This window comes from Macaca fascicularis, chromosome 7 (genome assembly GCF_037993035.2).
Source record: "Macaca fascicularis isolate 582-1 chromosome 7, T2T-MFA8v1.1".
NCBI lineage: Eukaryota > Metazoa > Chordata > Mammalia > Primates > Cercopithecidae > Macaca > Macaca fascicularis.
This window is the reverse complement of record NC_088381.1, coordinates 40,243,532-40,269,173: the sequence shown is the minus strand read 5'-3', so window position 1 is coordinate 40,269,173 and position 25,642 is coordinate 40,243,532. Positions and strand designations below refer to the sequence as shown.

General features: G+C 37.4%; 1 protein-coding gene across 16 annotated transcripts in view; it reads left to right on the top strand.

Annotated features, from left to right (window-relative positions):
- HERC1 (HECT and RLD domain containing E3 ubiquitin protein ligase family member 1) overlaps positions 1–25,642 on the top strand; it is a 224,297-nt gene that overhangs the window by 79,986 nt on the left and 118,669 nt on the right. For 14 of the 16 annotated variants that reach the window (XR_012415025.1, XM_073995967.1, XM_065548019.1 and 11 more), the window contains exons 4-14: positions 3,141–3,335; positions 4,772–5,083; positions 6,199–6,295; positions 6,883–7,026; positions 8,416–8,543; positions 11,687–11,831; positions 11,939–12,110; positions 13,626–13,760; positions 14,385–14,550; positions 20,478–20,603; positions 22,188–22,409. Coding sequence is in view for 13 of the 16 variants with exons in the window: in XM_073995967.1 (XP_073852068.1) it covers positions 3,141–3,335; positions 4,772–5,083; positions 6,199–6,295; positions 6,883–7,026; positions 8,416–8,543; positions 11,687–11,831; positions 11,939–12,110; positions 13,626–13,760; positions 14,385–14,550; positions 20,478–20,603; positions 22,188–22,409 (1,842 nt within the window). In the remaining 3 variants the exon portion in view is untranslated. Of the gene's footprint in view, positions 1–3,140; positions 3,336–4,771; positions 5,084–6,198; positions 6,296–6,882; positions 7,027–8,415; positions 8,544–11,686; positions 11,832–11,938; positions 12,111–13,625; positions 13,761–14,384; positions 14,551–20,477; positions 20,604–22,187; positions 22,410–25,642 lie in introns of those variants that run through there. The other 2 variants (XM_073995975.1, XM_073995974.1) reach the window with 1 other exon arrangement.

Here is a 25,642-nt window from a genome sequence, read left to right as displayed (position 1 = left end):
GGCCTCAGCCTCCCAAGTAGCTGGGACTACAGGCATGTGCCATCACACCTGGCTAATTTTTTTTTTTACTAAAATTTTTAGTAGAGATGAGGTCTTGCTATGGTTGCCCAGACTGGTCTTAAACTCCTGAGCTCAAGCGATCCTTCTACCTTAGGCTCCCAAAATACTGGTATTATAGACATGAACCATGGCACCCAGCCTGTCTCTGTTTTAACCTTCATTTGGTATTAGTTCTACAAATGATTACATATTTAATGCTGAATACTAGTCTCTGTGTCAATGTCTATTCTTTTTGATATTTTGAGGGTCATTCTCTAGTAGATTTCTCAATAAAGAGTCATCAGAACAAGATTTCTGAGTTTTTGCATGTTGATAATTGCTGTGCTCTTTATTCTTGAATGTCAGTGTTGATAATATTCTTTAGTTTATCTTTTCTTTAGTTCACATTTTCTTTTCTTGTATATCTTAAATATGTTACTACATTCTCTTCTGGCATGAACTGTTACTGTCAAAGTCCAAAGGTAATCTGATTTTCTCTCCTATGTGAGCCACGCATATTTGCTGAGAAACCCAAAGAATTTTTTTTTCCCCTTTAAAGATCAGTAATTTTACTGTAGAATATGTCTTGATATTATTCATTCTGGGTTGATATTCTTAAGAGATGTGATAATTCAATATGTACTTTCATATCTTTTTTATTTCAGGAAAATGTTCCAAAATTGCAGTTTGTTCTATTATTTTTATTCCTTTGATTGGGTTCTGTTCTTCAGGGATTTCTATTATGTGCGTGTTGATCTTTGCCTGATTTTAATACTTGCCAGTTTTTCTTGAATACTTTGTCTTTTTAAATTTTTTAATTTCTAAAAATGCCTTTTGTCTTTCATTACTCTTAGGGCATTATCTACTGTATTTATTTACTTTTGGGTTTCTTCTAGTTTAGTCTTCAGTTCCAAAATGTTTTTTTTTTCTTTTATTTCTAATTCTTGAGTTATGTTACCTCATTTTTGAGGGTTTGTAATTCAGATTTGTTTTTCCTTTGTGTCTTTTTTTTTTTTTTGAGATGGTGTCTCTGCTGCCCAGGCTGGAGTATAGTGGCATGATCTTGGCTCACTGCAACTTTATAATAACTTCATATGGGATTTGACCTCAATACTTTTTTGTTGCTTATTTCTATGTAGGATTAGTTTTCCTGAACTCTTAGAATGAGGTGGGATTTAAGATGGCTTTTTAAACTCCATAGACTCCCTCCCTCTGTTTTTTTTTTTTTTTGTGTGTGTGTGTGTGTAATGTTAAAAAAAAAAAATGGTTTTCCAGTTTGTTCCCCTTCCCAACTTCTGTCTTGGTATTCTCTTTCCTTTCCATCCTCCCTTTCTATTGTCCCTATCCTGTTCAATTTTTATTCTACTCTCAGTAGTTTTTCTCAGTGTAGGGGTTTTGTCCTGGAAAGGAATCCTGGTTGGCCAGTATCAAGAGGCGTGAGCCACCGCACTGGCTATGATAGACCTTTAGATGAACAATTCTGACCCTCTTGGCCCCACTATCCTTCTTTGTCTCCAGCAAAATTCCAGACCTTTTATTAGGGACTGGCAGCTGTCCTCGGATACTGTCCTCATGTTCACTGGAAAATATTTGTCTAACACACATATTATTCTGTTGTTTTGGATACTATTTAAAGTATCTGACCAAGAGGACCCTATCCTCCCCCATTTCATGTGCTGGCAAACTAATGTGTTAACTTCTTAAGTTTCTTTTATTGTTTTGCTTGATTCAGCAAAATCAAAAAAACTAAAAGGCAGAAAACAAATTGATAGTCACTGTAGTCAGTTAATATCTTTATTGTATTGAGTTCATACCAGTCAATTAAAAAATCTATTAAATTCTAATAAATAAATGAGCAGAAGTTCACGTCACAAAATGTAGTAAACAAATAGATGGAAAAACTTTAGTTTTGCTCACAATAAAGAAATGTGAAATTAAGATAAGGGCCTTTTCCTTTTTCCTCACTTACATTTGCAAAAAAATTTAAAAGCATAATACTCATAATGAGTATGGATCCAGTGAAATTGCTACTGGGATGGCCACCGTGGGTCCTATGCTTTTGGCAGGCAGCCTGGATTTTTAAAAAAGCTTATGAATGGCAACAGACTTTGCCATTATATTCTACAGAAATGGTAAATAAGCCATGATTTTTATTTTATATATTCAGATATATGTGTGAATGTTAATTGCTTTGTGCCTTCGCTGTTTTTAGAACAGCCTTCTTTTGTACATTACTAGTGACGTATTATAGCACCATTTTGAAATACAATTTGATATAGTATGTTTCAAGAATCATAGGATTCTTGTCTTTTTTTGAATATTGAGTCCCATTTCTGAGGTTCTCTACTAAGGAAGCAATAAAAAGTATAGTAACAACTATATCCTTAAAAATGGCCTATATAACAAATAAATAGACTGTAAAGACCCTATTAAAGGAAAGTGGAGCCAGGTATGATTATATGCGGGCCTGTAATCTCAGCTACTTGGGGGGCTGAGGTGGGAGGATTGCTTGAACCCAGGAGTTTGAGTTTAGCCTGTGTAAGATAGTGAGACCCCGCCTATTTAAAAAAAAAGTTGGGGGTGGGGAAGTGGTTGAGTACATTGTGATGTTTTTTACTAGATGGAATATTATCTATTCAATCATGAAGACTAGGTAGACATGGATTTGCATGACTGTTTTGTGCAATTTGTCATTTTTATGTATCCAATGTGGTGACTGTGTTAAAGAATTTGTATATGAAAAACTCTGGAAGGACATATATTTAAAACGTAAAATTTATTGTATTAAGGTGTTAAGATTATCCATGGTGATTTTTTCTACTTTATTTCTTAAGCTTTGTTTTTCTACAGTGTTTTGTATGCAGTAATAAAATGTTTAGCTAAAAGATTGTGTGTCTCCCCTTTCCCACTTTTGCCACTTTATTAGTGTCTTTTAGTGGTTTATTCCATGTGAGTAAATAGTCTAGTTATCTTTATTTAATAGGTTCTTTGAGCATTTAAGAGTGTTAGAAGGAAAGGCAACAGTAATTTCAGAGGATATATATTTAAAAATGCCCAGACCAAAACTGTCTTAACTATTGCGTATTTTAAATTTTTAATAGGTTTGCAGAATGGCTTCCGATTATTCGAGAACGTGTGCTAGCCCAGATAGCATTCAGACTGGTGATGCTCCCATTGTCTCCGAAACCTGTGAGGTTTATGTTTGGGGGAGCAATAGCAGCCATCAGTTGGTAGAAGGTACACAGGAGAAAATACTGCAACCCAAACTGGCTCCTAGTTTCTCTGATGCACAGACCGTAAGTTTTCTAAATAGCTTACAAACTGGTAGATAATCTAGAGTATATTCATGTTTATTTGCATTAAATAATATTGAGTATTTTTTAAATGAGTGAAAATTATCGATGATTATTTCTGATCTATATGCTGCATTAGTTTTTATCATTTTAATAGAACAATACATTTTGGCCGGGTGCAGTGGCTTACGCCTGTAATCCCAGCCCTTTGGGAGGCTGAGGCAGGTGGATCATGAGGTCAGAAGTTCGAGACCAGCCTGGCCAATATGATGAAACCCCATCTCTACTGAAAATACAAAGATTAGCCAGGCATGGTGGCGCATGCCTGTAGTCCCAGCTAATCGGGAGGCTGAGGCAGAAGAATAGCTTGAACCTGGGAGGCGGAGGTTGCAGTGAACCGAGATCGCGCTACTGCACTCCAGCCTGGGTGACAGCGTGAGCCTCCGTCTCAAAAAATAAATAAATAAATAAATAAAAATAAAAATACATTTTTAGTCCCCAGTATCCCTGACAGCATTTCCATTTCCAACTTTTGAATAACTAAATTGGTATCTCGATTTTTAAAAAGTGTTAAGAATAGCAACAGACTTTACCCTTATGTTCACCACAAATGGCAAATAAGAGTAAATAAAGGCCAGGTATGGTGGCTCACACCTGTAATCCCAGCACTTTGGGAGGCCGAGGTGGGTGGATCATTTGAGGTCATGAGTTTGAGACTAGCTTGACCAACATGGTGAAACCCTGTCTACTAAAAATACTTAACAAAAATTAGCCAGGCGTGATGGCGTGTGCCTGTAATCGCAGCTACTCGGCGGGACTGAGGCAGGAATTGCTTGAACCTGGTAAATGGAGGTTATAGTGAAACAAAATTGCACCACTGCACTCCACCCCAGGTGACAGAGCAAGACTCTGTCTCAAAAAAAAAAAAAAAGTAAATAAAAACTGGAATTTCTTTTTGCTAGATTAGCCTTTCATTTTCTTATGATCACTTTTTTTTTTACATTTATAGCCCAGCTAGAACTTTCTATTTGTTACTTTCATTAAAATGTATTTTTTTCAAATAGGTTTACAATACATTTTATATGGTTCTTGCCATAATGTACCCTAAGGAATTTATAGGAAGGAAAATTTTATGTCTTGCCATTCTCGGTTATAAGAGGATATTAAACATTTTACTTTGTTGTTTCATTCAATCATAATCTGGACAATAACCTGAAAAGATAACATATAAATGAAGAATTTGAACTCAGCAACAAAGTCATGAGCATGAAAAGGCCATTCGTGTTCTCTTCCATTTCTGTATATTCCTTAATCTCTCTCGAGAATCATGCCATATTCTGCTATAAGACTTCCTTTGAGGCTTTTTGATAAAACCAGCCTTAAATATTATACTTTGATACTCACAGAAGTATTTTATATTTACGATTCTTTGTTTATAGATTGAAGCTGGACAGTACTGCACTTTTGTCATTTCTACGGATGGCTCTGTTAGAGCTTGCGGGAAAGGCAGCTATGGGAGACTGGGCCTTGGAGACTCCAATAATCAGTCAACTTTAAAAAAGTTAACATTCGAGCCTCACAGATCCATTAAAAAGGTTTCATCTTCTAAAGGATCTGATGGTCACACTTTAGCTTTTACGACAGAAGGAGAAGTCTTCAGCTGGGGAGATGGTGATTATGGGAAACTGGGGCATGGAAATAGTTCAACACAGAAATATCCCAAGCTTATTCAGGGACCTCTACAAGGAAAGGTATGTGCTTTCTTTTTGGTTATAAAAATAACTAGATGCATTGGTGTTGTAATTGACAATATTTTTCAGATTTTGATGTGGTCTTTCTGCTGTTGCCCGTTCAACCCTTTGGCTTAATCTTTTGTATATCTGCTTTATAATTTACAGAACACCTTTTTATATACATTATTGAATTTTAATTCTTATATTCTTATAATTAGTCTTGTAAGGTAGTTATCCCTATTTCACAGATAAGCAAACCGAGAGTCATTCATTTAACAAACATTTAGCACTTTTCAAGTGTCAGGCAGTATTTTAGGCATTAGATGTGTAGCAGTGAACAAGACAGGTGAGGTCTCTACTTTAATCCTTTAGTCTTCAGGATAGAGATAATAAGTTAACAAGCATGTGAAATAATTTCAGATAATATTAAAGAAAAAAATGAGCAATAAAGATTACCTTGGGCAGGATGTGGTATTAGGTAATGAGGTAGGTCAGAGAGCGCTTTTAAAAGAGGTGGCATCTTAATAGAGACCTGAATGGTGAGGCATTTAGAGTAGCTAAGTAATTGCCAAGGACCCACACAAATAATTGAAACCATTAGAAACTGAGCCCGTATCTTCTCTTTTTATTAATCTCCTCTCTCCTCCCCTCCTCTCTTTCTTTTCTTTCTTTTTTTTTTTTTTGACAGGATCTCACTTTGTCACCCAGGCTGGAGTGCAGTGGCGCTATCTCAGCCCACTGCATCCTTGATTTCCTGGGGCTCAGGTGGTCCTCCCAACTCAGCTTCCTGAGTCGCTGGGACTATAGACATGTGCCACCATGCCTGACTAATTTTCATATTTTTTAAAAGAAACGGGGTTTTGCCATGTTGCCCAGGCTGAACTCGAACTCCTGAGCTCAAGCAGTCTGCCTGCCTCGGCCTGCCAAAGTGCTGGGATTACAGGCATGTATTTCAGCACTTACTTGAACGCTTAGCCAGTCATCCTTGTCCTGAGCATAGCCTCCACAACTGTACATGGAAATTCCTGGATGGGTTTGAATATTAGTATCTGTGAAGTCCCTGAGTACAGGATCAAATATGGACTATATGTTTTAACGTGCATGCTCATCGTATTTACTTGTGTGCAATGCAGGTAGTTGTTTGTGTGTCAGCTGGATACAGACATAGTGCTGCCGTCACGGAGGATGGGGAATTATACACGTGGGGTGAAGGAGACTTTGGAAGATTAGGTAAGATTTTTTAAAAATGGAAGTTATTCTTCCAGAAAAATAGAAATGATTAAGTTACTGAGAAGCCATGAGAGTAGATTTACTAGGCCAAAGACTGTCATTTATTTTGTTAGTTTAAGCTCAGAGGAAGATAATTTTATATAGGTAAGACTAAGACCTAGATTTTAGTGCTGATATTTAAGATGTAATTAAATCTAGCAAGCATTTACTGAGTGTGCCCTATTACGACCAGACACTGTAGGGTTTCTGGGATAAAACATTACCATCATGATCCTGAAGTTTATAATCTAGTAGGTAATGAAAACAAGTCAACATGAGCATGAAACAGGACAACATAAGGTAAGTGGCTGTGAGAAGAGCATGAAAAGAATATTCTAATGGTTCACTGAAGTGACTATGACCCAGTTTAGGAGCAGCTTGGAAGATTGAGAAGATGTTAGAAATGATTCTCTTTTTCATATTGCATTGCATTTTAAAAAAATCTCAATTCTATTTTAAAGTTATAACATTTATTCTACTTGTGAAGTCAAGGCCTAGAGAAAAAGAGTTAACATTGTTTCTTTGTTGTTGTCTGTGTTTTATCCAAGGTCATGGTGACAGCAATAGTCGAAACATTCCAACATTAGTAAAAGACATTAGCAATGTAGGAGAGGTTTCTTGTGGCAGTTCACATACTATTGCTCTGTCTAAAGATGGGAGAACTGTATGGTCTTTTGGAGGAGGAGACAATGGTATGTAAAAAATTATTTATCAGTAGCTTTGGCTTTTTTCTTGAGTTTTAAAAAAATTTATTTTTCAGTTATATATGCCTAGTGTAGAAAGACTCAAATACAGATGAGCAGAAATTAAAAAATGAACTGAGCTTTCACAAATGTTACTTTAACCATTGTTAACATTTTGGTAATAGACTTCTAAATAAATATACATTTATACAAGTATTTACATATATTTCTACTTAGATGTCTTTTAAAAAACCAAAGTATAGCTATATGTGTATGTTTTATATAAGTTTACATACGTTTTGACATATATATGTTTTACTCTAATAGTTTTTTTTTTTGAGACAGAGTCTTGCTTTGTTACTCAGGCTAGAGTGCAGTAATGCAAACCTAGCTCACTGCAGCCTCAACCTCCTGGGCTCAAGAGATCCTCCTGCCTCCGCCCCGCCAAGTAGCTGAGACTACAGGCACGCACCACCATGCCTGACTAATTTTTATATTTTTTTTAGAGACAGGATTTTGCTTTATTGCCCAGGCTGGCCTCGAACTTCGGGGCTCAAGTGATCTGCCAGATTTGGTCTTCCAAAGTGCTTGTATTACAGGCGTGAACCTTTGTGCCCGGCATGAGTATCTTTTTTATATCAACAAGCATGACTCTGAATCATTCTTTTAAGTGGCTCAAAGTGTTCTTTTATTTGATGGTGGCACAATTTATAAAACCAGTTTCTTATTGTTGAATATCTAGATGGTTTTAATTTTTTTCAGTATTAACAACAACACAATGAATGACTAAATCTTTGTCTACTTTAGTCACTCCTACTAGCATTGTGAATGCTTACTTCCCCAAAGTCTTCAACAACAGCATGTATCTAATTTAATTAAATAATTTCAATAGTGAAAATGATATTTAATTTATACTTTTTTTATTCCTGGTGTGGTTGGATTTGTAGATTGTTGGACGTTTGTTTTTCTTCTTTAATGATTTGTCAGGTTTTCAATTTCATGAGCTATTGATTCTTTTTAAAAGTTTATGAAAAATTATATGCATGTACATTCTTATATCATACCTGTATATTATGTCAGCAAATTCGAAGTTAGAAATATAGCCATTAAAGGGGGAGAAAGACAGAAAAATAGTTTTCTGTTTCTTTTAAAGTGATTTTAAATTGCTTGATTTTAGTTGCTTGAAATTAAGATATAAAAGGCTATCAGTGGATGTTTGTTAACTTTCTTGTAATAAAAATGCTCATTTGTTAGCATCCTCAGCTATCAGAAACATAGCTTTTCATATCTGTCAGGTTAGTGATGGAAACATTAGAGCACTTTATCAACTTTGGTAGTGTTAAAAAGAGTAGAGATTCTTTAAAACAAGTAAATTATTTAATGTGTTTGTTTTTATAGGTAAACTTGGTCACGGTGATACCAACAGAGTGTATAAACCTAAAGTTATTGAAGCTTTACAAGGAATGTTCATTCGCAAAGTTTGTGCTGGGAGCCAGTCTTCACTTGCTTTGACATCAACAGGGCAGGTAGGACTAAGGGATGAGTATAAAAGACTTAGAGTATTTCAAAGGATGAGGTGACTAAAAAGTAATAATTGTATTTAAATTTTAAAGTTCAAATAAATACATTTTTAGGCAACATGCTGAAATGAAATATTTTCTTCTGTTTGAAGTAGAGTATCTGAGAAGGAACCAAGTTTTCTAACCTGGCCTGTGTGACCCATGTAAACCTTAGTGGAGCCTCTGTTCTTTGTATTAAACTGATTTTCTAAAATGTTTTAGCATTTAGCTTCCCTTAAACCTTTTCCAAAACATCATGGATAGTGGGGGAAAGCTGAACTAGATCTTGATGGAACCAGTGATATGAATTAAGAAGGCAAGAGGGTGATCAAAAAGGAGGGTAAAGAGAACACTTAGGTATGGAAAATAATCTGAGAGAGTTAGTTGTTTCTGAGAAACAGCATAAAGTCAGGCTTAGGATCGTCAGAATTTTATGAGCCTTTATAAAGGCTCATAAGCTTTGCACTTTAATAGCTTATAAGCTTTGAACTTTTTACATGTGTGTTTTTACTCTTACCCTATTTGTTTGTTGAGGATAGGGAGGAGCCAGGTATAGTTATAGACTGACAATATTTGTCCCTGTGTATCCATCAGTGATGACAGTAAAAAAGTGAGCTGACCACTTATTCTGTCATGTATAGGAGGCCACCTTGTGTCAGGCAGTGGTATAAAAGTGTTTTATGACTAATTCACAAGGCAGATGAGCAGAAAAGCTGAAATTAGCATATAATTTGATTATTCTTTGAGAAACTAGAATGCCTTGCGTCCTAAAAATCTTCAAGCTATTCATCATTACATTAGCTAGTTGCTGCCTTAAAAATATCTCTTCTATGTATTTCTCACTATTGGTTTTGTAGTAAGAATCCATGAATTGAAGTTAGCTTATGTATTTGATGTATACACACAGGCAAATAACACATCCCTTGAACATCATGTGCTTCTTTTTTTATGAGGGAATAATAATTTCTGCTTTGCGTACACATGATCTTATAAGATAATCATTAGAATTGAGAGTTTTGTAGAGTATCAAGTACTATTCAACTATTGGTGGTGGTAGTAATAATAATAATAGTAATAAATCCATTACATTGAATTCCAAGTTCCAAGAGAACTTGTACATTGTTTACTGTATAGAATAGTTGTATTATGAGTACCTTAAGTTATATGAAATCAAATATATATTCATGGAAAAAAGTAAAGTCAGAAATACTTTTAAAGGGTAAGAGTAGTTCTCTTTACCATTAAACTTGAGCGTGAAATAACGATCAACATTTGCTTTTCCCTCAGTCTGTCTCAGCCCTTTCAGGCCTCTTCTGTGCTTACTTCCTACCATGCTATACAGTATGGTCCAGTCTCTAAAGGCAAGCCAAGTATTTCTCATCTGGTGCCGAACCGAAGGAACACTGCAAGAGAAAACTCTTTGTAGGCCTTACTGAGTGACAGTATTACAGTGATGTGTCACTCAATGGGATATGTTCTGAGAAATGTGTTATTAGGCCATTTTGTTACTGTGAGAACATTGTAGAGAGTACCACACAAACCTAGGTGGTGTAGCCTACTATGCTCCTAGACTATATGGTACAGCCTATTGCTCCTAGGCTATAAACCTGTACTGCATGTTACTGTACTGAATACCTTCAGAAATTGTAATATAATGGTAAGTATGTATCTAAACATATCTAAACATAGAAAAGGTACAGTAAAAATACTGGCATCAAAGCTCCGTTAGATCTTACGGGACCACTGTTGTATAATGTGGTCTGTTATTGACCGAATGGTACATGACTGTATATTATACTTCATGAGTAATTTAGGAAAATTTTCTGTGATGATTTTGACTATATGTTATTTCATTGTCCTTATCTTTAGTTCCTAACATCTCCTAAAATATGCCTTATGTACTGGAATTTTGTTGTATTCTATACTTACGTAAGTTATCTGGAAACAAGTATAAATATATGTTCTCATTTTGTTTTATTTTGAAGTCAGGGTCTCACTCTATTGCTCAGGCTGGAGTACAGTGGCACACACATGGCTCACTGCAGCCTTGACCTCCTGGGCTCAAGAGATTCTCCCCGCCCAGGCTCCCGAGTAGCTGGGACCACAGGTCTGTGCCACAATGCTTGGGCAATTTTTAAAATTTTTGTGGAGATCGGGTCTTGCCACCTTGTCCAGGCTGGTATTGAACTCCTGAACTCAGGTGATCCTCTTGCCTTAGCCTCTCAAAGTGCTGGGATTACAGGCTTGAGCCACTACACCTGTACAGTGCTCTTTATTTTTAATTGAAGTGGTTTAATCTCTCAGCAGCAGTCTTTCCTAAAATAATTGCAAGACAAAGACAAATTCTCAGATTTGATGGCATAAAGATAACAGTCTATATAATCTTACCAAAATCTATTGAAGATAAAAAAAATCATTCAGATTGCTGATTGTTTTGATTTTGTTGATTTCGGGTTGCCAGATTGGCAGTCACTCACCTATTTGTCTTGCCAAAGACAAAATTTTTTTCCCCCCCACCTAACCCTTTCCCCAAGCATCTTAAATCAGTTAGTGCTTATTTTGGTATTGATTAGTCAAAAATGAAGATGATAAAGGGGAACTATCTTGCTACTGCTTCACATGACCCTCTTTGTAAGTGATGATTATTGTAACAATGAGGTGAGGTATTTCTAAAACTAAATAATAAACATCAGTTTTGTGATTTATATAATCCATTTTATATTATCATACCTTGTTCTGATCTTAAATCTCACCAGAATAGTGAGAAACACATAAAGGAGAAGTTTTTAGACAGTATTTTCAAAGCTGGTAAGATGGGGCAAATATAACAAATTGCAAGCCAATTAGTAGTTTAGCAGACCCTCTCTGAAAACCTTTCTGTTTTTTCTATGACCAATTATTTTTATTTTCAGATCAGCTGTTTGCCTATACAGTGAATGCCTAAAGGCAGCATGATAAATTGCTGTAACAATCTTTAAAATGATCAAAATGATTTTAACATCAGAAAGTTCTATCAAACCATGCTTTAGTTTCATAGATTTTGTTTCTCCCTAAACCAACAATCTAATCATCTCAGGAAGTTATGTGTAGTGTATTTCTGTTTTTTTCAGGTCTATGCTTGGGGCTGCGGAGCTTGTCTAGGTTGTGGTTCTTCAGAAGCTACTGCTTTGAGACCCAAGCTTATTGAAGAACTGGCTGCCACAAGAATAGTTGATGTTTCTATTGGAGACAGTCATTGTTTGGCTCTTTCTCATGGTAAAGTCATTTGTTTTTAAGGAAATAGTATTAACTGTTGTCTTGTGAAATGTATTACATTTGAATTTGGCTTTCCTTTTATATAATACTTTATATTTTGTTTTTAGATAATGAAGTTTATGCCTGGGGCAATAATTCAATGGGGCAGTGTGGTCAGGGAAATTCCACAGGTCCTATTACTAAACCAAAGAAAGTGAGTGGCTTAGATGGCATAGCTATTCAGCAGATTTCAGCTGGAACATCACATAGTCTGGCATGGACTGCTCTTCCTAGGGACAGGTAAGAGTGCCTATGTTTAAAAAATCTTGTGCATTTTAACCCAAGAGACACCAATAGAAAGTAGAAACACTAATAAAAACAGAAATAATTGTGCTTTGTTCATAAAATACTCTTATGGACATATATAGTGTTGCTTTTTCTCTATCATAGAAATGACATTGGATTTCTTTTGATTTGAATGTTGAGGTTAGACATGTTTCAGAAACAAGAAGTCATACCCAGTATTGAAGACATTGTCTTTTAAACATTTTGAATTCTCTCTCATCTCTACATGCTGATTTAAAAAAATTGAATGGCTGCATATCAAGAGGAACTTAAAATAATCAAAATCAGAACTAGGCTTTAATGATTTAATGTTTAACCGCAGTTAACATTATCTGGTTGCTTTTTGAAATTTAAAAAAAAAAAAAAAAAAAAAAAAATTGTCATACTTTTAAATCAAGGAGGTTACTTTTTGCAGAAACTTAGCTTTTTCCTAAAGTGCTAACTGTGTGTGTTAAGTCAATCAGGTAGGTAAGTTTTAGTTACTATTAGGAGATTGAATTTTAAAGAATGTTTGGGTTATTTCAGATATTTTCAGATACACATGGGCTAATCTATAGCTTAGAATGTATTTTATTTGCATTCTATGCCTTTGACTCAGAGGGTTTTTAAATGATATTCTAACCAATTAAAAGTATTTATCGAAAGTTATTCCTCTAACGCAAAAGTCAAAATAAATAAGTTGAATATAAATAATTTGCTGTTAGCATTAAATATCCAACTTCCCACTTCATATGTAGAGAGTTGGGTCCCAAGATCTTAAAAGTATTCACAAGAAATTTCAGGATTTTGTCTTTTAATAGATTTCAGTATATCACTCTATAGAGTCAGGATATTTTTCTTAATATGAAGTATACATCTTCTGGACTCTTAGAACCAGAGGGGCTTTAATAGATCATGTGACTCAGCCCTCTGCTTTCAGGTGAGTGGACATCCAAACCTTCCAAAACAGGTGGTGGTTGTATGTTTTCTTCTTAAAGATGGCAAATTCTTGGTTCTCCGTAGTCACTGAAATGAAAGCTTTTATCACTTTCATAATCAATAATGTCTTTGTATCTTGTTGAAATCATTTAGCTTTAATGTATATATGTATATATGTACTTTTTGAGATGGATTCTGACTCTGTCGCTCAGGCTGGAGTGCAGTGGTACAATCTCTGCTCACTGCATTGTCTGCCTCCCAAGTTCAAGCAGTTCCCCTGCCTTAGCCTCCCAGGTAGCTGGGACTACAGGCATACACCACCATGCCCGACTAATTTTTATATTTTTAGTAGAGATGGGATTTCACCATGTTGGCCAGGCTGGTCCTGAAGTCCTCACCTCAGGTGATCTGCATTCCTTGGCCTACCAAAGTGCTGAGATTACAGGCATGAGCCACCATGCCCGGCCAATATATGTTTTAATATTCGTTTTTGATTATGGATAAAAATGTCAATTTAAGACTGTTTTATTATTTTCTTATGTGTCCTTCTAGACAAGTTGTTGCATGGCACCGACCTTATTGTGTAGATCTTGAAGAGAGTACCTTCTCACACCTGCGTTCTTTTCTTGAGAGATACTGTGATAAAATAAACAGTGAGATTCCCCCACTCCCTTTCCCTTCATCAAGGTATGTTATATGTATGTTTTGTATGTGTGTGTGCATGTGTATAAATTATTCCTTTTGAGTTTTGACTTACTGTTCTTTCTTGTTTGTTTTCCCAAATTATGTGGAACTTTTTTTATAATCTAGAAAAGAGCTAAACTTAGTTACTTATTGATAATAACTTCTAGGAAAAAGTTACTCATAATTTCACAAATCATGTTTTAAAAATTACTGTTGTTCGTGACTTGACAATTTTTTTTTTTTTTTTTTTTGAGACAGAGTCTTGCTCTGTCGCCCAGGCTGAAGTGCAGTGGCATGATCTCAGTTCACGCCAACCTTTGCCTCCCAGGTTCAAGTGATTCTCTTTCCTCAGCCTCCTGAGTAGTGGGGATTACAGGCACCTGCCATCACACTGACCTAATTTTTGTGTTTTTAGTAGAGACGGGGTTTCACCATGTTGGCCAGGCTGGTCTCAAACTCCTGACCTCAGGTGATTGACCCACCTTGGCCTCCCAAAGTGCTGGGATTACAGGCATGAGCCACTGCATCTGGCCAGCAAAATTTTTGAAGTGAAAAAAATGTTACCCAAACTGGATAGCACATGCACTTTTATGTTCCAAAAATTCATAGAAATTTATTTGGTTTCAGAGAACACCACAGTTTTCTCAAGCTGTGCCTGAAGCTACTTTCAAATCACCTTGCTCTTGCACTTGCGGGAGGGGTAGCTACCAGCATTCTCGGGAGGCAGGCAGGTCCACTTCGAAATTTGCTCTTCAGACTGATGGACTCAACTGTCCCAGATGAAATCCAAGAGGTAAGAGAATAGGACTTGTGAATCTATCTCAAATCACATCTTTCTCTGAGATTTTAGCTATACAATATATTCAACTGTACGTTGAACAATTTCAATTGGATGTTGTTTCTCTTACTCCTGTTTTCTTGGTGAGAGTATTTTTGGTTAACTCATCCTTTGAGACAAAGGTCAGATGCCATCTCTAAGAAACTTTTTATTCCTGCCCTCCCACCAGATTTGGTTTTTCTTGTGTATGTTCTCATTACATCACATTGTATTCTAGTTGCTTATTTATAAACATGTCACTCTTTTTTCACGAGAAGATGAGTTCCTGAGGGCAAGGAGCTAGTGCATGGGCTTGGTCAGTAGTAGTAACTGAATAAGTGGACTGGGTCATCTACTAGAACTGTTCACCAGAGCTAAGGAGAGAAAGGTCAGGTTAAGGAGGAAGAAGTGGCCTAGAATAGAATACTGATTATAAATAAGGAGAGTATAGTTTGAAAAAGAATATTTAGTATTATAATACAATATTAAATTTGGGGGAAACTTAAAAATAAATATTTGTAATACAAAATACAGAAAATAAACTCTTTTGGCAGGTAATAATAGAAAGTACAGTAATTTTTAAACCAGTGCACTCCTAAATTATCAATGGATCAAATAAAGAAATTACAAGATAAATTTTTAAATACTTAAGATTAATGAAAACAAAATTTGAACATACCAAAACTCATGAAATGCAGCTAAAGCTGTGCTTGGAGGAAAATTTATAGCTTATAAACATCTGTATTTAAAAAAAAAGAAATATATCGAATCAGTAGTTTAACCTTCTACCTTAAGAAATTAGAAAAAGAAGAGCCAACTCAACCCAAAGCAAGTAGAAAGAAGGAACTAATGTAGATTAGAGTGAAATTTAAAAAATGAAGAATAGAAAAACAGTTGAGATCAAGGAGACTAAATGTTCGTTCTTTGAAAAGACAAAATCAACAAATCTCTGGTTGGACTAACCAAGAAAAAACAGAGAGGACTTAAATTACTCAAATCAGGAATGAAAGATGAGATATTACTACTGACATTACAGAACTCAAAAGGGAAATTGAGAGGCAGAGTAAGATGGTGGAATAGAAGGCTCCACTGATCATTCCCCCTGCCAAGGGTACCAGTTTAACAACTCTACACAGAAAAAAGCACCTTCATGAGAACCAAAAATCAGGTGAGCACTTACACTACCTAGTTTTAACTTCATATTGCTGAAAGAGGCGCTGAAGAGATAGAAAAACCAGTCCTGAATTGGCAGTGCCACTCCTCTCCCTGCAGCAGTGGCACTGTGGTGCAGAGAGTGTCTCTGGGTGCTGGGGGAGGGAGAAAACGGCAATTGTGAGGCATTGAACTCAGTGCTATCCTGTTAGAGAAGAAAGGAAAACGGGACCAAACTCAGCTGACACCGGTCCACAGAGGGAGCATTTAAACCAACCCTAGCCAGAGGGGAATTGCTGATCTCAGTGGTCTAAATTTGAATTCCTGCAAGGCTCACCACTGAGGGCTATAATGCTGTGTGTCTCCAAATAAACTTGAAAGGCAGCCTAGGCCAAAAGGACTGCAACTCTTAGGCGAGTCCTAGTGCTGAACTGATCCCAGAGACAGTGGACAGAGGGGCACGTGACATACTGAGACACCAGCTGGGGTAACCAAGGGAGTGCTGGCTCATCCCACACCACCCCGACCCCAACGCCAGGCTACACAGCTCATGGCTCCAAAAGAGACCTCTTTCTTCCACTTGAGAGGGAAGACTGGGCAGGACTTTGTCTTGCGTCTTAGATACCACTTGATCACAGCAGGATAGGGGACCAGTCAGAGTCACAAAGCTCCCCGTTCCAGGTGCCAGCTCTCAGATGACATTTCTAGACATACCCTGGGCCAGAAGGGAACCCACTGCCTTGAAGAAAAGGACTCAGTACTGGCCACATGCATCAGCTGCTAACTTAAGATCCCATGGGCTGTGAATAACTAGCATTGATACCCAGCTACTACGTCAAGGACTTTGTGTGAGGCTCTGAGACTTTCTGGCTTCAGGTACCAGCACAGCCACGGAGGGATAGAGTACCAGATACACTCTTGGGATCCCTGATTCCAGGACTTGATTCTTAGATGGCATTTCTAGACCTGCCCTGGACTACAGAAGAACCCACTGCCCTGAAGGGTGAGTCCCGGGCCAGGCAGTATTCACCATAAGCTAACTTAAGAATCCCTGGGCCTTGGAAACATTGATGCTTGTCTGGCAATACTCCTTGTGGCCTGGGGTGGTGGTAGCTATTGGGGTGAGGCTCGTCTAGCTTTGGAAGGGGAGGCACGAATGAAAAAGACTGTGTTTTGTGGTTTGAGTGTCAGCTCAGCCATAGTACAATAGAATACTGGGTAGACCTCTAAGGTTTTTGACTCTAGTCCCTGACTCCCAGATGGCACCTCTAGACCCACCTGAGGCTTGGGGGACCTTGCTCCCCTGAAGGAAAGGACATGGCCTCGCTGGCTTTTCCACTGGCTGATTGTGGAACCACAGAGCCTTGAGCGAACATAGGCAATAGCCAGGGAGTGCTTACGGCAAGCCTTGGGTGAGACCCAGTGCTGTGCTGGTGCTTTGCTGGATTCAGGTCCGACCCAGTGTAGTCATAGTGGTGGTGGCCGCAGGGGTGCTTGTGTCACTCCACCCCCAGCTTTAGGTGGCTGAGGAGAGAGAGAGAGAGAGAGACACTGAGACTGTTTGGGAGAAAGTAAGGGAAGAGAACAAGAGTCTCTGCCTGATAATCCAGAGAATTCTCCCAGATCTTGTCCAAGACCATCAAGGTGGTACCACTACGAGGCTGCAAGAACCACAATGTTATTAAAGCAGATACAGTTTAGATCACAACACCCAAGTCCTTTAAAATATCTGGAAAGCCCAAGGTATATCTGGAAAGCCCAAGAAGGATGGGTACAGATAAGCCCAGACAGTGAAGACTACAATAAATACCTAACTCTTCAATATCTACTAGCATCCACACCATCCATGACCTAACCAAATGAACTAAATATGGCACCAGGGACCAATCCTGGAGAAACAGATTTGTGACCTTTCAGACAGAAAATTCAAAATATCTGTATTGAGGAGAGTCAAAGAAATTCAAGATAGCACTGAGAAGGAATACAGAATCCTATCAGATAAATGTAACAGATTAAAATAATTTAAAAGAATCAAGTGGAAATTCTGGAGCTGATAAATGCAGTTGGCATTTCGAAGAATGCCTCAGAGTCCTTTAATACTGGAATTGATGGCAGAATAAATAATTAGTGAGCTTGAAGACAGGCTATTTGAAAATACACAATCAGGCTGGGCACGGTGCCTCACGCCTGTAATCCCAGCACTTTGGGGGGCCAAGGTGGGCGGATCACAAGGTCAAGAGATAGATGCCTTCCTAGCCAACATGGTGAAACCCCATCTCTACTAAAAATACAAAAAAAATTAGCTGGATGTGATGATATGAACTGATGTGGGGAAAGTTATAGCCTTCAATATTAAAAAATTATCTTGGCCAGGAACAGTGGCTCATGCCTGTAATCCCAGCACTTTTGGTGGCCAAGGTGGGCGGATTACTTGAGACCAGGAATTGAAGATCAGCTGGCCAATATGCAAAACCCCTTCTCTATTAAAAAATACACACACAAAAAAATCTGGAAATGTTTTGTCGATTGCCTCTTCATTGTTTTCTGTGTTCTTTCTTTCTCTCTGGAACTCATTATTGGGATACTTGACCTCCTGAGCCAGTCCTCCTAATTTTCTTGTGTTTTCCTTCCTGTTTTCCGTCTTTTTCCCCCCTCTACTTTATAAGAAATTTAATTCTATGTTCTACCCCTTCTATTGAGATTTTTCTCTTTCTTTTATCTTTTTAATTTATAAGAGCTCTTCATTCTCGAAGTGTTCCTTTTTTAATAGCCTTCCATTCTGACTTACATTTTTGAAGATACTATTTTTTGTTCTTGTTTCTCCCTGTGTACTTTCTTTGTTTAATTAGACCATTTCTGTTAGTTTTAGTCTCTTTCATAATAAAGGCTTTCCTCAAATTTCTAATAACCTTTGACTTCCCAATAATGGGTAAGAGTGTGATGCTATCGCTGGGCGTGGTGGCTCATGCCTCTAATCCCAGCACTTTGGCAGGCTGAGGTGGGCAGATCACCTGGGGTCAGGAGTTCAAGACCAGCCTGGCCAACATGGTAAAACCCCGTCTCTACTAAAAATACAAAAATTACCTGGGCATGGTGGCGCATCCCAACTACTTGGGAGGTTGAGGCAGGAAAATTGCTTGAACAGAGGTGGAGGTTGCTGTGAGCCGAGATCGTGCCACTGCATTCCAGCCTGGGAGACGAGAATAAGACTCCATCTCAAAAAAAGAAGTGTGATGCTGAAAGGCTGATTGATGCTAAAAATTCTCTACACAGGGATGAGGTTTATCTAATTTATTGTAGATTGATGTGGCTGGGCTGTATTTTAGGGGAAGGTAACATTTCATGCCTGTCACTTAAAGTCTTTTCTACTGGGCTAGTGAGATTCTTCAAAGGAAGGCTCTTCTAAGCTACTGCCAGAAGGTATAAACCTGAGTGACAATCATCTGGTGGGGAAAAAGTTTAGGAGTCTCAATATTCAGAATGAACACTTTGTCTTAAAATCACCCAATTTTAGTTTGGTATTCCTGCCTTCAACTGTGCCTGTTACCTTAACCAGTTTTCAACCAATCCTGTTTTGAGCTCTTCCTTTGTTCCCTCTTGCAGAAGTGTATGAGCCTCTAGGAATTCTACAATATAAATCAAAGTGTTGTTTGGTTTTTCTCATTTTTGACTTAGGGTGTAGCCATTTCAGGTCTTTTAAGTCAGTTACCCTTAATCTGTTCCTTTCTGTTTCCAAAATTTTGATGCTGATTTTCCTTTACCATTTTGGGCAGGGGAGTCTTTTTGAATTATCTGCCCAACCCTTGCCCATTGTTTTAGATGGCCTTTTGGAAACAGAATATGTGCACTCAGTTCTTAATACTTAGTCACCTTTGTTGAATTTCCACAGCTAAAATTTGATTTTACTTTTGATTTTAGCTTTATTTTAGTTTGAGTAGAGTAACCTGAGAAAGTCATTAAAGATTTGTTCTGTTCTTAACTGTGTTAGAGGACACATGCTTTTTGATGGAAGGGTTATTCTTCTTGTGTACTTGAATTTTTCAATCATTATAGTAATTCAAAGAATTATTAATAGAACATTGACTTATAGAAAAATTGAGTATTAGAACTGACAGGCACTATGGATTTTATCTAGTCCAACACTGTTTTTACTGATAAAGAAGCCATGACCCAGAGAAGTTATGAGGCCTACGATAATGCAGCTACTATTCCTTATGCCGTTCCCACTACCTGGACCTTTGTCTAGCCAGGTCCTACTAATTCTGTAATTCTTAAATGCCTAATCCTCAGGGAGATCTTCCATGAGCCCATAGGCCATGTTAATTGCCATGTTTGTGTGTTCAGGCAAGTTCCTGCACCCTTTTACTTTCCCTATGTGACTCCTTTCACATTTATACTTTCTTGCTCAGGGTCTTTCTTTCCCATTAGACTGTAGGCTCATGAAAGCAGAGATTTTGTCTGTCTTACTCATTTCTGCACCCGAATCATTTTACACAGAGCCTTACCAGGCTGAATGCTATAGAATCAACACTAAATATTTGTTGGTTGATGATTAGTTATTTAGTGGCAAATCCAAAATATTTATTCATAGCTTTCTTAAAGGCATCTGAAGGAGGACTTACATGCTTTCTTTTTTATCATGCCATCTTTTTTAGACTTAACATGATCCTAATAGTGAATTCACTTTAAGTGTGTTTTTATTAAAAACTAAGAACCAGGCCAATCAGTACACTTTTCTCTCTTGATTTTAGGTGGTAATTGAAACTTTGTCAGTGGGAGCAACCATGCTGTTACCTCCATTACGAGAACGGATGGAATTACTTCATTCTCTTTTACCTCAAGGGCCTGATAGATGGGAAAGCTTATCTAAAGGACAGGTAGGCCTTTGCTTACTATGTAAGTAAATCAGCAGTATCATAAAAATTTGAACTGAGAAGGAAATAAAACTAATCAATTGCCATGTGTTCATGGAGCATAAGTACTTGATGGGCCTAGTAAATCCTGGTTATTTAATGTTTTATGCTGGAAGAATTCCCAGGTGTCTAACAACCTTAGGTGAAGCAAGTGATAATTTATTATTTGGGGCTAATTATTAGAATAAGGACTAATTTTTCCAGTGTTTCTTATGGTACTAAGCCAGACACTGTGGTTTATTTGTAGTATGCTGAGTTGAAATCAATTGCATGTGCTGCTGTTGGTTCCATGCTGAGAACTTTGTCTGAAATTGTTTGTATAAAAAGTATAGATGACCATTAGGAAAAAGTATTTGATGATATGAGTATACTTATTTTTTCCATTTTTATCTTTGAGCAATAGTACCTTTTGCTCAACCAAGTAGAAGTTATCAGATTCAGAGATACAGATTTTAGGAAAAAAAATTGGTACTTATTTGCAGTAAAATATTTATTGATACTTTTCTTTCTTTTTAAATCTTTTTTAGGGACAGTCTTGCTCTGTCATCCACGCTGGAGTAGGGTGGTGCAATCATGGCTCACTCTAACCTTGAACTCCTGGAGCTCAAGGGATCCTACTGCTTTTTCCTCTGGAGTAGCTAAGACTGCTGGCATGTGCCACCACACCTGGCTTATTTTTTTATTCTTATTTTTATAGCTGTGGGGTCTTGCTGTATTTCCCAGGCTGTTCTTGAACTCCTGGCCTCAAATGATCCTCCTGCTTTGGCTTCCCAAAGTGCTGGGATTATAGGCATGAGACCACTGTGCCTGGCCCACAGATGATTATTATTATTATTATTTTTTTTTGAGACAGGGTTTTTGCTCTGTCATCCAGGCTAGAGTGCAGTGGCATGATCACGGCTTACTGTAGACTCAACCTCCTGGGCTCAAGTGATTCTCCCACCTCAGTCTTCTGAGTAGCTGAAACTACAGGTGTGCACCACCACGCTCAGCTAATTTTTGTATTTTTTGTAGAGGGGGTTTCACTATGTTGCCCATGCTGATCTTGAATTCCTGGACTCAAGTGGATCCGCCTGCCTTGGCCTCCTAAAGTGCTGTGATTACAGGCATGAGCCACTGCACCCAGCCTACAGATGATTTTTAACGAGTATTTTGCATTAGTTTAGATTTCAAGTGATTTATTTTAAATGTTAGGATAAGTAGTTGTCATTGGTAATGTCACGCTGTAGAATCGTGTGTCATACTATTTATTGGCATTTCGTACTCCTCTCTACTTATAGTACTAAAATATTATGCATAGTATGCTATGTTAGCTTAGAGATTTAGGTATTATAATGAAGACTAAAATAAAAACCTATAAATTGTATTTTCCTAAATCCCATTTCCTAAATGGGATTAATTGGGTAGTTTTTATAATTACGTACTTCCTGAAGATGATTGTTTAATAAGATACTAAGTGGATTAGTGTAGTTTTTTTCTGGGATCCTTTTGTTTTATTTTCTAGTGCATATTATGTTAGTTACTTGTGCATATTTTATTGTTCTTTAGAGAATGCAACTGGATATCATTCTGACAAGTTTGCAAGATCATACCCACGTAGCCTCCCTACTTGGCTATAGTTCACCCTCTGATGCAACTGACCTGTCTTCTGTGTGTACTGGCTACGGAAATCTGTCAGATCAACCTTATGGCACTCAGAGCTGCCATCCAGATACCCACCTGGCTGAAATTTTGATGAAGACCCTCTTAAGAAATTTAGGATTTTATACAGTAAGTTGTTCTTTCGTTGTAGTAAAAGAAGAATAAAGGGGTAGGGATCTCTTTAGTCAAGGTAATTTGACATTTAAACACCTTTGATAGAAATTAAACTCTAGACCTCTCTCCCCCAAGGGGAAAAACATGTCAGGTTTTCTGAAATATTGTGGGTACCAAATAACATGTAATTGAGAAGTTCAAAGGGATTTATTTTAGAATTTTACCAGATTTTTCTGATATTGTAGAATAATATACAGAATAAAATAGTCAAGAACATTTTTAGAGAGAAGAATAATGAGCAAGGCATTAACCTTGCCAGACATAATCTTATAATGAAACAATGTACATAGTACTGAATGAGAATAGGTTGGTCAGTAGGATAGAGGACAGTGGAGCTTATAGCTTTCCCTGTATTAGGATGCCATTAATTCTGAATCTCTAGTGTTTCTTAAATTCATCTTTTTTTCCTGCCATTTCTTTGAGTTCTAAGCCAGATCATTATGATTCAGTGCTAATGGTGTTACAGCTGTTGTCACTATTGCTGGTCTCTTCTCAGCATCTCACTGCTGGAATAACTTTGTATTAAATAACTTCTTTATATTAAAGAATACAACTTCTTTGTATTAAATTAAAACTCCTTCAGGCCAGGCGCGGTGGCTTATGCCTATAATCTCAGCACTTTGGGAGGCTGAGTTGGGTGGATCACCTGAGGTCAGGAGTTTGAGATCAGCCTGGCCAATATGGTGAAACCCCATCTCTACCAAAAATGCAAAAATTAGCCAGGCGTGGTAGCTGGCACCTATAATCCCAGCCACTCAGGAGGCCGAGGTGGGAGAGTTGCTTGAACCCGGGAGGCAGAGGCTGCAGTGAGCTGAGATCGTGCCATTGCACTCCAGCCTGGGTGATAGAGCGAGACCCTGTCTCAAAACAACAACAACAACAACAACAGCAACACCCTTCAAACCCTTTATCATTGGCTCACACACCATTCTTATCTGAGCTCATCCTTTTCCAGAATTGTACATTGTACACCTATTTCCTGTTGTTTTTCTCTACCAATCTGTGATGTAAGACTTGACTATTCTAGGAAACCTTGCCCAAATAACCCCATCTAGCCAGAGATGTGTATAACTACACATCTCTGTACTCATCAGCACTTACAGGATCAGAGTGTACTGTGCAACTTAACTTTGAATTGTTTGTGTATCAATTCATATTGTTTCCTATGGCCCTTCAGGGCTTGGTCTATGTACTCTTTTTCTTCCAATACAAGTCTTAGCGCTCTGTCCCACCCACATTAAAAGGCTAATCACTAAGTCAGAGTGAAAATTCTTCCTACAAAATTCTTTTCTTTCAGGTTTAAGAATGTAAATTTAATCTGATGTTAAGGAGTAATGGCTGCAAATGGATAAGAACAATGTTGTGTATATAGCCATTTGTTAATGACCAAAACTTTTCCCCAAAGTTACAGGGAATGTTACAACAAAGTTGTAAGGAATATTAGGGCTGAGGCAGATTTATATATTAATGGAAATGGAAATAAAATACTAACTGCTTTTGGGTTGAAATAATAAATTAATGTCTCTTTCTGATGTGATTTAAACCAAATTTGTTCTAAGATTTTAAAATAACAGTACTAATTAACAACTTATAGCAAGGGCCCTACAGTTTTCCCATATTCTATCTTGTATAGTGTATACATAGACCAAATTTTCTTCTAAAGGTATTCAGCACATGATTATTTACAGGAAATAAAGTTGGAAATAGCAGAAATATCTAAAAATAGAGGAGTGGTTAAGTAATTTATGGTATATGTGTTCAATGGAATATTATATTTTGTATATACATGGTTTATGAAAATGGGTTATGATTCCATTGGAAAAGAGCAGATTAAAAATAGAATATGCAGTACAATATTATGAAAAATATTTTAAAAGGACAAAATCAGGAAAGAAATACACCAAAAAATATTATAGTAGCAGCCATTTTCTTTGAGTGGTTGTTTAAATGGTGCTTTTAACTTCTTTTTTTTTTTTTTGAGATGGAGTCTCGCTCTGTTGCCCGGACTGGAGCGTGCAGTGGCACCATCTCGGCTCACTGCAAGCTCCGTCTCCCGGGTTCACGCCATTCTCCTACCTCAGCCTCCAGAGTAGCTGGGACTACAGGCGCCTGCCACTACGCCCGGCTAATTTTTTGTGTTTTTAGTAGAAACTAAAACTGCATTAGCCAGGATGATGTCAATCTCCTGACCTCGTGATCTGCCCGCCTCAGCCTCCCAAAGTGCTGGGATTACAGGCGTGAGTCACTGCACCCGGCCTCTTTTAACTTTTTAAAATAGAGTTTTGATATTTTCTAAATATACTAAGCATCTCTTTTTAAAAAATATTTTTAACTTGAAGTAATTTAAAACTCACGAGGAGTTACAGGAATCATTCAAAGAATTCCCCTGTGCTCTTCAGCCAAATTTGTTTTCTCTCTCTAAATCATTTGAGAGTAAATTGCAGATGGCTGGCTGCCCCTAAGTATTTAAGCATATATTAAGTATGTATTTTTTAAAAACCAGGACATTTTCTTACGTAACAGCAGAATAATTACTGAATTAGGAAAATTTAACATTGATACCGAACTGTTATTTAATATATAGTCTACATTTACATTTCTACAGTTGCCCCAATAATGTCCTTTATAGCAGTTTCTGATCCCAGCCCTTCCCCTTCATGATCTGGTGCAGAATCACACATATTTAGTTGTCATATCTCTTTTTTAATTTTAATTTTATTAGAGACAGGCTTTCTGTTGCCCAGGCTGGAATACAGTGGCACCATCATAGCTCACTACAGCTTCGAACTCCTGGGCTCAAGTGGTCCTCCCACCTCAGCCTCTCAAGTAGCTGGGACTAGAGGTGTGCACCACCATGCTAAGCTAATTAAAAACAAACAACAAAAAAAAATTTGTAGAGATGAAGTATTGCTGTGTTGCCCATGCTGGTCTTGAACTCCTGGCCTCAGGCAGTCTTTCCACCTCGGCCTCCCAAAGTGTTGGGACTATAGGTGTGTGCTACCGCACCCAGCTGCTTTTATTTTTTTTAATGGAAAAAAATAGAAGTAGCTTGATGAATTTTACCATCTAATAGCTAGTATCATAAGGATTATAGCAAATATTTAAAAATTGGTAATGGGTGAAAGGATATAATGCTTTTGTTTTGTTTTGTTTGAGACAGAGTCTCATTCTGTCACCTAGGCTGGAAT